General features: G+C 45.5%; 1 protein-coding gene across 2 annotated transcripts in view; it reads left to right on the forward strand.

Moving 5' to 3' along the window:
- Positions 1–12,175, forward strand: part of SLIT3 (slit guidance ligand 3) — a gene marked incomplete at its 5' end in the record, with an annotated part of 602,061 nt that overhangs the window by 32,867 nt on the left and 557,019 nt on the right. For both annotated transcript variants that reach the window (XM_084244368.1, XM_084244367.1), the window contains one exon: positions 10,455–10,526. In XM_084244368.1, coding sequence (XP_084100494.1) covers positions 10,455–10,526 — 72 coding nt within the window. The remainder of the gene's footprint in view (positions 1–10,454; positions 10,527–12,175) is intronic.

Genomic DNA, 12,175 nt, shown 5'->3' on the forward strand with positions numbered 1-12,175 from the left:
GCTGCTCATAGAGAAAGAGTGGAGGACCGTGAGCTCCCTCCTCCCTGGCAGGCCCTCACCACCACCACATCCAGATTGCCCGGCTGTCTGGCCCAGCCCATTCTCCTCCCTGCAGGTAGCTGTCTGCACAGCGCTGGCTGCAAAGTTGTGCAGGTGTAAAATTATATATGCGAGAGAGTTGCCAAGCCAGAAATTTAGCCCAGGGAGGCTCAGTTCCCAAACAACTGAGGTGGTGTGAAGCCAGTTTTTTAAATCAAATTCAGGCATTTCTTTCTCCAATGTGTGTATGTGTTTTTAAACTCGTACGTGGTTATGTAAGGGAAGAGCATGAAGTGCAAAAGTAAGAATATAATTGAATAAAGCCGCTTGTGCAAGTCAGGAGAGGTCGAGCGTGAGATGGGTGCTTCAGGAGGGAAATCTGCAGGGGAACACCGCTGCCCATCAGCTGGTGGGATGGGGGCTCCAGGTGTCTCGAGCATATACTATGTTTCCTCTCTCTCAGGGAAGGTGGGTGGATGGCATTAAGTCCTCTGGGCTGGAGAAAGGAGGCAAAGAGAGAAGGAGACTCGTTAGGAATGGCTGTCTGAGCTATTCCTAAGAACTGCTCTTTAGATCATCAAAGAACATCCTCATTTAGTCAAAATTTCCAGAGTCTTGATGGCTTTAGCCCTGCTGGTCACTTCAGTGAGAGTTCTATATCAATTGGACTTCTTTTTCTAACATTTTAGAGGAAGGGGAGGCGAGGATGCATGAGTAATACATATTTACTCTGAAAAACACTGACAATACTAATAAACAAAATATACAATGCTAAAAAAAAAAAAAACCACCCAGCATGCTCTGCTCCAGAAAACTGGTGTCCGTTTCTCTGAGTGTCTCCAAGGGCCCTCACTTTACCCGAGGTGTCTGGGAGGAAGTGAGGGAGATTAATCTGTGGTTTTGGCTCCCATGGAGCTTCATGCACTCCTTTGGGAGACACAGCAAACACACAGGAAATAGGCAGACACACGAGGTGGAAGGAAATGTGATGAAAGGCCAAAATGAGTTGTGCAGCGGCTAAATGATGCAGTTCAGAAGTTCAGAGAAGGGGAAGATCAGCGTAGGATGGAGAGGCTGGGGGTGCTGCAGAGAGGAGGGGTGGAAGGCTGCACAATGTCTGGAAGGATTGTATCCCAGCTCCCCAATGCTGCTAGAACCAAGGGCCACCAAATGGGTGGCTTAGAACGACAGAAATGTCTTCCATCACAGTTCTTGGGGCTGAAGTTCAAAACTGAGGCATCAATAGGATTATGCTCGCTCTGAAATCTGTAGGGGAGAATCCTTTCTTGCCTCTCCCTAGCTGCCAGAGGTGGCTACCATCCTGGGTGGTCCTTGGATTGGTGGCCCAGCTGTATCACTCCATATCTGCCTGTCCTCACATAGCCTTCTGCCTGTGTGCTTCGGTCTCTTCATCTTATAAGGACTCCCATCATGTTGGAATAGTGCTCACCCTGGTGGCCTTATTTTGTCCTGATTACATCTGCCACGATTTTATTTCCAAATAAGGTCACAAGCACAGGTAGCAGGAATTAGGACTTTACAATATTTGGGGGAGGGGCATGGTTCAACCCCTAACATTGGTGGTAGAATTTGCCTGGAGAAAAGAGGTTAAGGACTTTTGAGGGAAGCAAATAGCAGGAATATACGTGTCAACGAAGAGCATGACACAACTCCCGGATCTGGTAGATGGTCAGCAAATGTCTGTGGACCAAAAGAAGTAAGCATTAAGTGAGGCAGTGATGAGACCCCCTCCCCCTCTGGCTGTAATGCTATTATACTACTAAAGAAATTGGCATTTTGTGGAAATATATCTAGGTGCAGAGGACAGGTTGGATGTCAGGGGAGAGAGACCAAAAGCAGACCCTACCTGACATCTGTGGCTGTTTACTGCAGGCAATGATTCTGCCCCATGGATGCTCCACAATCTGGGTGCCACCTGCCTCTGTGACCCCATAGGGTGCCATTCTGTTCTAGTCAACTGAATCTCCTTTCTGTTGCTTTTTTTAAAAGATTTATTTATGCCTACAAGAACTGGGGTACAGGCCAGAGGTGTGGGAGGTGAGAGGATTCACCAGAGACAGAGTGGGGAACAGAACAGGGAGACTGTCTGAAATACACTGCTGAGGGGAGCAGCGGGTGAGACAGGAGAGGTCTGCTGCCCCATGTGGGTTGCTCCCTGGCTGGCTGGGGATCGAACTCATGCTGCAGAGGCTGCGGATAGCTTCACAGTGCTGTGCTTAACCCCTTGCGCCACCAGGGAAGCCCTCCTTTCTGTTGCTTTGACCCTCCAAATGCTTTCTCTGCTCAGGGCCTTGTGTTTCTCTGCCTCTACTTGAACACTTCTCTTTTCAGCCTCTGCCTTTCATTAGGCCCCTTCTTTCCCTTTGGGTTTCACAGCAAATCTCTCTCCATAAGAGACACCTGTCCTGACCCCCCTAGCCAGTGCCCTCACTTCCTCTCACCACCATCTTTATTCTCTTCACCTCACCCTGAAATGATTTCCTACTTATTTCCTTGCTGTAGTCTGTGGTTCTGCTGCTTATTTGTGGTTGCCTGTCTCCTACCATGTTAGTTTGCACTTGCTGTATGATAATCTTACCACAAACTTGGCGGCTTAAAACAATTCCCATTCATGATCTGACAGTTAGCTGGGAGCCTCTGCTACAGGATCTCACAAAGCTTCAAATCACAGCACTGGTTGGTGCTGTAGTCTTATCCAAGGGTTCAACCAGGGCCAGATCCACCAGCTCTCCAGGTTGTTGACAGAATCCAGCTCCTTGCAGCCTGTTAGACTGAGGGTGTTGGGTTCTTACTGGTCACCCTCAGTTTCTTTTGGTTGTGTATGGAGGTTGCCCTCAGTTCCTTGCCAAATGCCCCTCCCCCAATACGGCCACTTTCTTCATCACAGGTGGCAAGCCCTCTAGCAAAAGAACATTTAATTGTATGTAACGTAATCACAGATGTAACATCATTCACCTTTGCTGTATTATACTGGTGAGCATTAAATCACTAGGTTCCACCCACAATCAAGGAGAGGAAATTATATGAGGGTGATCACACAGGAGGCAAGGATCACAGAAGCCACACCCACCAAGAAAATGAAAGTTCCCTGAAAGGAACTGTTCTGTGCTTCAGTACTTTATTCCTAGCCACAAACAGTGCTAGGTCCAGAGTAGGTGTTTAATGGGAGCTTACTTTAGGAAGAAAGAGAGGCTAGAAGGGAGAGAGGGAGGGAGAAAGAGAGAAGTAAGGAGGGGAAGGAAGGAGGAAAGAAAGGAGGCTGAGGGAGGAGAAAGGGTTAGTTCTGCTATTCCCTGCAAAAAACTTTAGTAACCAAAACAATATGCTTCCAGTTATCCTAAGGCAATGCCTCTGGGCTTTTACACATGCTATTTCTTTGACCTGGTTCCTTTTTTCTTCCTCTCACATATTCCCATGCCAACCAATTTGGCTTTGGCCAACTCATCCTTGAGGTCTTAATTAAAATGTTCCCTTATCCTAGGTGCCTCTTCTGACCCTCACAACCTGATCATATCATGTTCTTTCCTCTATACTCTCCCATAAGCTTTTTTTCTTTCCTTTGGCACAGCGTAGAGCAGGAGTCTGTACACTACAGACCCCAGGCCAAATCTAGACCTCCGTCTGTTTTGTAAATAAAGTTTTATTGGCATACAGCCATATCCATATTAGTCTATGACTACTTTCATGCTACAAAGCAGAATTGAATAGTTGCAGTAGAAAATATGACTGGCAGCATCAAAATTATTCACAATCTTGTGCTTTAAAGAAAATGTTTGCCAAACCCTGGCATAGAGACTATCACAGTGTGTGGTCATTGCCCCTTTATTTATTTTCACCCCACTAAATAGTGCTCAAGGGCTGGGAACATGCCCTTCATGCCATCACAGCATCAATATTGTTGAGTGAATGAATGAATGAATGAATGAATTATCTATCTGTCAGAAACAAAACAGGTGGAAAAACTCAAAATAGGATTACTTGAGGGGCACTGGTATACAGGGAGTCCATTTCAGAGCTGTGGATGTGGTTCAGAGAAACCAGCACTAGAAGCAGTGGGGTTGTTATCACCTCCAGGCCGGAAGGGATGAGAGGAAACAAGTGTTGTGGGACCAGGAAATGGTGGGTCATATAGAGTACTGGCCACCTTTGGTGAAGACCAAAGGTAAAGCTAGCTGGTGACCTCTCAGGGAGGGAACCAGGAGGATACATGCTCCTGCTTCACTGTGCTCACTTCCTCCCATCTCCTACTCAACTCAAAGAGGCACAGGAATCAGCCCTGTCCCATTCAGGTCAGCCTCCCTGAGTGGAGAAAAATGGAGAGCAAATGATTGAAACTGAGTCCAAATTCTCCTCACCGACTATTCAGGTTTGATTGGAATTCTCCGTTGCTGGTGGTAAACCAGGGGTCAGGCTGGGTGTGATGCATCTTAATTCTGATCCTCGTATCCCTTTCCTGTGTAGGGCTGCCCAGATCCCACTGTGAGATCTTGAACGTGAGTATGTCACATCTTTTGAAGGCTTGTTCTAGAACTTGTGCTCAGATGCTTCACTTCCCTGTGATTCCCACATGGTTGTCACACACTCCCTTCCCATTGCCTTCAGAAGGTTTTCTCCCTGAGTTCTTGCTCTTACAGCTCTCTCAAATCTCTGTCCACTCTATGGAATCTACATCACACCTCTTAGCATTTAATTTTACATATCCTTACATTTCTTTCTGTGTATCTCACATCTTAGTCCACCTCCTCAACTAGACTCCGCACTTCCTGAGGGCAAGGATCAAGCTGTATTTTTTTAAGCCCTTGGTCTTGCACTCCCCAAATAGAACTACAGATCTCAGATTTGTCAGGACTTCATAGATCTTGTAGTTTAGCCTCCTGCCAATCACAAGTATTCCTTAGGTGTCTTGCTCACCTGCCAGTGTGCTGCCAGTGTGCTGGTGTACCTCTATAATCGGAAACCACTGTGTTGGAAGGCAGCCCTGGCCACTGCACCTTATGTTGAGACCATGGCGTTTATTCTGACATCCAGAGGACAGCACCCCAATTGTATGTGTGCAGGGCTAGGTGTCCATGAAATCTGATCTGAACTGGTGATGTGTTCTCTAACTCTGTATGTTTCACCATCACAGATAAACCTCTTCTTTGAAGCCAATCTTAACCTACCCCTCTGCATCCTCTTTCTACCAGTTATTGGCTATGGAGGGAAAATTACCCACTTCAAATGTTGTTGAGAAAGTACTTTTTCAAATACGCGTTATCTCTCAAGCCTCGCTGGCAGTCCAGCAGAGCTGGTGTTTTCAGTCATATTTTATAAAAGTCTCAACAACAATACCAGCAACTGGGGCTCAGTCCTATCAAGGGGCTTTCCCAATGTCACACAATTAAGAAGTGAGTAAGTGGATTCTCAAGTCCATGTCTTCTGGGTTACAGTCAAGGCCCTTCTCTCCACACTATGCTGCTTCACTGGGGGGTAGTTTTTACTCCTCCCCCTTCCCAGATGTGCCACTGCAAAAAGAAAATTTTGCGGGAATGCCACAGAATGAATCAAAAGAAGGGTATGAATAGACGTGTGCCAAAAAGGGGACAGCAAGCCTGCCCTAGAACATGTCTGTTTCATTTTTTCCAATGTTATTCTTAATTCTTCTTCCTTCCCCGCCCCATCCAAGGTGTCGAACAGATGTGAAAATACCACAAAGCTCCAAGTCACAGCATTGGTTTATGATTCATTGATTCGAAAGGGGAAAACTAATGCAGCTGACCATGTGATGTCTGTTTATGGAGGCAACATGGTCAGTGATGAGCAACATGGCAGAAACCAGATCTGGGTAAAAACAGCAAGAAAGCACATCCCCCTGGAGTTTTCAGAGGAGCTCAGCATTCAACTGGCTCAGACCTCCCTGGGAGACAGGATAGGAAATGGGCCATCTTGGCTGGAGTGGGAAGCAGAGAAGTCACAAGGATTATCCCTTGGTTTCTCCAAGAAATTGTATTATGTTCTATTTATTTGTTCATTTATTTGTTCTATTTATTTGTTCATTTATTTATTTATTTGTTCATTTTTCAGTCAGTGGTTAATCTGATGCAGTAGAAAATGCATAGACTCTGGTTCTAGGTGGGCAGCACGATGTGATGGTTAGTAGTGTGGCTTCCACATTCAGATAGCCCAAGTGTGAAAACCTCTGTCCTTCCACTTACTGCTTGTATGACCTCTTGGCAAGTCACTTTATTGGTAAAGTCTAAGTTTGGGTGAAGGTAGGGGAGATTAAATGTCAGCTTCCTTGTGAAAAATGGGATACTGATAAGACCTACAACATAGGTTTTGTCTGGACTACAGAGCCTAGACATAAAGAGTTTAGCACTGTGCCTGGTCTGGGGTTTGAGCCCAACACAGCACTCATGTTAGTGTTCTCTCTCACAGATTCTGTGAGCAGGAATTCTAGAATGGTTCAGCTAGGTGACCTGGCTCAGTTTCTTATAAGTCGTTGCTGGGGCTGTGATCTCAGAAGTCCCTGCTTTTTTGTGCCTGACATCTAGGCAGGAGGGAGTCACACAGCCAGGGATCAAACAACAGGGGCTTCCCAGTGATCCCTATTTCCCCTACCTTTCTCTCCCTGGTTCCCTCACAATGTCTTACCAGTGGAGGTTTTAGGTCTACCCAAGTCACTTATTGGCCTCGTCTAATCCAGCTCAGACCTGCCATATTCCTATTTGTGACCCCGACCCCCCATGTCACAAAACCCTGCTCAGGTTCATGGAAAAGGGACATAGACTACCTTTTGAGGGCAGGTGGATCAAGTAAACTTGGCAGCCTGCTTCAGAGCCACCCACCTCCCCACCCCAAGTGCAGATGCTGTAATGGCGTCCCCAACTAGGATTGTCCCCATGGGATCATGCCTGCTGATGACTCAGAGCTCCCACCAGACTGAGATGTACTGATTCACCAGAGGCTAAAAGTTAAGGTGGCTAAATCTCAGTAACGGTGCATAGAGTGCTGTACTGGGGTGTTGGGGGCACAGGAGGTTGTGTAGCCTTGTTTCAATCATTCCCCATGTATAGCCACGCATATCTGCAACCTGGCATTTGTGTTCCCCACCTTCCAAGCTCTGTGAGCAGGAGGCTACCTAATGCAGGGGAGTTCAGAGAAGTCAATCAAGTTTCTCAGACTCACACAGCTGTGGGTGAGGTGTGGAACTGCGATCAGCCCCTTCCCTGGCTTTCCTCAAAGCCAGGTACTCCCTGACCTTCTCCTTGGCCCTGTGTATGTTTGGGTAAGGAGCAGACAGCCAGAGCTCTCTCTCCTCGTCTCTACACACAGAAACCAGGAAAGTGGGTGTTATAGAAATGCCTTGAGGGATATGTGGGGGGAAAGGGCTGTTCTTGTGCTGCCATGCTATTGGCCAGCCACAAATATGCCCCTATTTTCACCTATAAGAAGAGAGCACACCAGTGGAGATTCTTGGGGGATCCCAGGACTCATCTCTCCGTGCAGAATTTGGGGTGGGGCAGTCAGCTGCTCTTGGTGCACTGAAATTTCAAAGTGGAGGCGGCAGGGGGAGGGGGGATGCAGTTCAACTAATTATAGTAATAATAGCTGCATGATTGAGTATTTAACAAGGGCTGGATAAGCGCTATATATTCATCATATCATTTAACCCTCATAAAAGTGTCACCCTCATTTTGGAGATGGAGAAACTGAGCCTAGAGATGACGTGACCTGCCCTTAGGTCACTAGTAAGTGGCAGGGAGGCCAAGCAAAGGCAGGACTGCTTGCTTCTGGAACTCAGCCTCCCCACAGGCCTCACCCCAGCCCCCGCTCCTAAGTCTTCAGCATTTCAGCAGCACTCTTTGTGCCCCTTCACGTAATAAGTATTAATTGAAAATATTGGTGCCACAGCCGCTAGCACAAGCTGCTGAGCTACCATGCTGTGTCCTGGTAATTAAACTCTTCATTGCATTGTCATATTCGTGGTTGTCAAGGTCCCCAGACATCCATCCCAGGGGAGATGGAGCTAGGACGAATACACCAGTGGTTCATGTGCAAGCGCAGATTCCAGTAGGTGCTGGTGTCTAATCCTTGTGTGGGCAACTCCTTTTGATTTCCCAGGTAATTCTTACTTTCCCCCAGTCCAGGGGCTTGTGCTACTGTGTCTCTCCATCATAAACTCCTTAGAAACAATGTGGGTGCTTATTTGAGATAGTAGAAAACCGGATAAAACCCCCAGTCCAGGGGGTTGTGCTACTGTGTCTCTCCATCATAAACTCCTTAGAAACAATGTGGATGCTTATTTGAGATAGTAGAAAACCGGATAAGAACGGGAGGTGGCTCTCTGGTGAGGTTACTCAAGAACTCACTTGATTTCTATATTATTTCCCATATAGAGAGTGATCCCTCCTCAACCTTGAATTTTTTTTCCTCATACAAAGTGCTAGAAGTAAAACATCATTTCCCTTTTTCTTTTACTTGACTCACACATCTTTCTGAGGCATAATTGCAGGATGGTAACGTTAGGTCCTGACTAGGAAAAGAAACTGAATATTTGGATAGGGATCCATCATTGGGAAAATGGCCTCTTAGTACCTTAATGTGCTGGAGGAAAACAAGCCAATTTACAGACACATAATTGATACTCCAACAGCCAAAACTCTGAAAAGTTTCTTATAAGGGAGGCATGATAAATAGGAATTAATCTATTATTAAGAATGGTAACATTATTCATGGTTCCTTTTTTTGGAATCCAGTTTTCTTAGATAATTTTAGAGAACACAGGCTATTTATACATTTGCTCAAAGGTTCATTCTTTTTCTCTCTCGCAAATTTTATTGATTTGTCAGTCATTTATATAACTATGTCATTTTGGAAGTACAGTTTCACCCCTTTATAGCTACACATGCTTCACTCACCCTCCACCACAGGCCCAGAGCCAGTACCCTACCCCCACCCTTCCCCCTTCTCAGCTTTGGCTTTCTGTCCTGGTTTTCTCCCACCCATGCAGCTTCCTTCTTCCAAACATCAGTATTACCCTAATGCTTTCAGTTCTTCTAGGTTAAGTTCTTCTCTTTGGAGCCATTGCCAGGTGCTTAAGCTGAGAAGTTGAGGCAGGAGTAACCTATATAGAGGTCTTTCCTTAATATATGAGAATAACAAGGTTACCTCTACACAATGCCATGTTCACATTCTGTTATGTTGGGCTAAGTTGCTAAATGAGATATGGTCTTTGCCCTAAGGGAGCTTGCAAACTGGCTGGAAAATGGATAAGTAGGTTGTAGGGTAAGGTAAAAAAGTATCAGGCTTTTCTGCCCTCCCAACATTAGGATTGATGATGGATCCCTGCAATCCTGAATGCATGCCTGATGCTGGGCACCTGGAGTAGGGTGTGGGCAAATGTAGATGGGATTCACCTGGGCTGAGAGACTGGGCTTATAAGGGCGGTGTCACGAGGAACAGCAGAGCGAAAGACAGCAACAGGAAGGAAGAACAGAGCAAAAGGAGCAGAAAAGCAAATGCTGTGAAAGAACTCTGGAGAGCCCAGAAACAGTGGAGATTTGCCAGGGGCTAGGAGGCCTGCCAGTCTCCTGGCCCCCTGGTACCCCTGTCTGCTGTATACCTGGTAAAATCCCAATAAAAGCCTGAAAACCCACCGAGGGCCCTAGGACGACTCCTTAACCCATCTGCATAGAATCATAGAAATCCTGCTCTGTGCCCTTCCTGCCACTACGTAGGTAGATAGAGTCCAAAGTCTGTGAAGATTACTTTTATTTCTAGTAAAAGAAAATTCAACTGAAAGTAGTCTAAGCCAGAATATAAGGCAGGTGGGACAGACTGACTATCCCATTTCATGGAATTTCAAAATACTGAGGTATCTGACTTCAGGCATGGGTGGATTCAGCTATTCATAGGACTGCACCAAGAATAGGTCTCTTCTCATCTCCTAGTTCTGGAAAACTCTCTCGTCCAGGTGACAAGATGGCTTTTGACAATGCATGGCAACTTAAAAAGCATGAGAGAGAGAGGCGGGGAACTGAAGTCATGTACACATTCCTGAAACAATTACTGTAGTCAGAGGAAGTGCTAATTTTACTTTTAAGCCTAACCTGGATCAGGTCATCCTTGGTTCTGGGAAGAGAGGTCGGCCCCCTTGTGTGACATGATCTAAGAGTTGAAGGAGGGGATTGTCTAAAGAAAGTTTTGCTACCTGAATAAGGGGCAACAGAAGCCAGGGAGGTCATGAATACTTCCCTCCATACGGTGTCCTTAAGGCTCACTGGGCATGCTACTGGGTATCATTAGTCAGAGGAGTTGATTCTCCATGATGTCCCTCCAGTCCAGGTCAGTCTGGGTTGAGCAGATCTTAAGGGTAAGGCAAAAGTCTGACTCATATTTTCCCTTCATTTTAGTGACCTGGACAGAAATAATATCACCAGGATCACCAAGATGGACTTTGCTGGACTCAAGAACCTCCGAGTCTTGTAAGTAGCATGCTTCTCTCAAGCACATTTTCATTTTCAGCTTTGTGAAAATGTTCTCTTGACCTGATATCACAACCCCAAGCACTGGGCAATAGGAGTTCACTGGTTTGCAGCAGAAAGTCCTTCATTAATGTGCCCAAGCTTTCACAGGTGTCTCGTTCCGTGTCTCATTGCTGCTGGCTGGGCTAGATCGATGGAAGAAGTCAGTTCCAGTGACAGGGAAAACAGAAGGCTATCCATGAATAAATCAACATGTCCAGCTTGTAGGATGACAGCAATGTCAGGTTGACTAACCATGCTTCCCCTCTATAGAGATTATAATTTCTTCTCCAGTCTGTGCATTAAAAGAACAATCAGGACCAAAGTTATTTATCTTGTTGCTTAATGGAGAGGAGAGGAGGAGGAAGGGAGAGTCAGACAGGGTCAGAGCCCCTGCCAAATACCCACAGCTGTGCAGACAGGTAGCAAATTTGAGATGGACATTGGTGGAATAGGAGAGCAAGGAGTACCAGGTTTCATGCTAAATACTGAGCACATTCACCCATCCCCAAGCCTGTGGACAATAAGCTGCTCAGATGTTTGTTGACAAGCCTATCATATTTAGAGGTTCAAGAGAGGAACAATTGACTTCTCTTTCCTTCTTTACTCAGAAGTCAATTTTGACCCATACGTGTGGCTCCAGACCTGGAGTCAGTCAGTGATTGTTCACTGCCTTTGTTTTGTCATACCATCTTCTCTACATGGCTTTACTATTAGTCGCTGCTAAAGTATTGGAATCTGAAGCCACCCCTTTCTTTTTAGTAATAGCCCTTTATAATATGATGAATTTTTTTTCTAGGTACAGGAAATACCAGGTTCTGATCCTGACTCAGAATGAACTTCCCATGTGACTTTGGGCAAAGTACTACCTTGTTGAGCCTCAGTTTCCTCATCTATAAAATAGGGAATGAACAGCCTATTAGTTTGCTGGTGCTACTGTAACAAAGTATCACAGATTTGGTAGCTTAAATAGCAGAAAACTATTCTCACTGTTACGGGGGTCAGAAGACCAAAATCAAGATGTGGGCAGGGTTGGTTCCATCAGAGAGTATGAGATCAGGATGTAGTCCAGCTGTCTTTTAGCTCTCAGTGTTCCTGCTATTCTTGGTGGTGGTCTTTTCCAGTTGTCGTCACTCTATGCACGTCAGTCCAAACTTCCCCTTTTTATAGGCACAGCAGTCATATTGGATTAGGGCCCATCCTAATCATCCCATTTTAACTTGATTACCTCAGTGAAGATCCTATCTCCAAATGAAATCTAATTCTTATAGACAGTGGATTAGAACGTCAATGTGTAATATTTTTTATTTTTTTATTTTTGAATTGGGGATATAATTCAACCCATAACAGTTAGGGTCCATCTAACTCTCATTGTTAAACTCATAATGTTTTATGGTTTTAACATTTTCACAACCAGTCTACTTATGCTCACTGCCACTTGTTGAGTATTACATATAACATTATTTTTCTGATTGAGTTGTAGGTCGTGGTAATGATGATGATAACCAAGATATAAATAGTATCTTCCATAGACCAAGCTCTATGTTGTGTAGTTGAAACACAGAGATCGGCATGATTATGAACCGTAGTCTGCCTAGAAGAGACAGGCC

The sequence above is a fragment of the Talpa europaea genome (genome assembly GCF_964194135.1).
Source record: "Talpa europaea genome assembly, chromosome: 9".
NCBI classification, from domain to species: Eukaryota; Metazoa; Chordata; class Mammalia; order Eulipotyphla; family Talpidae; genus Talpa; species Talpa europaea.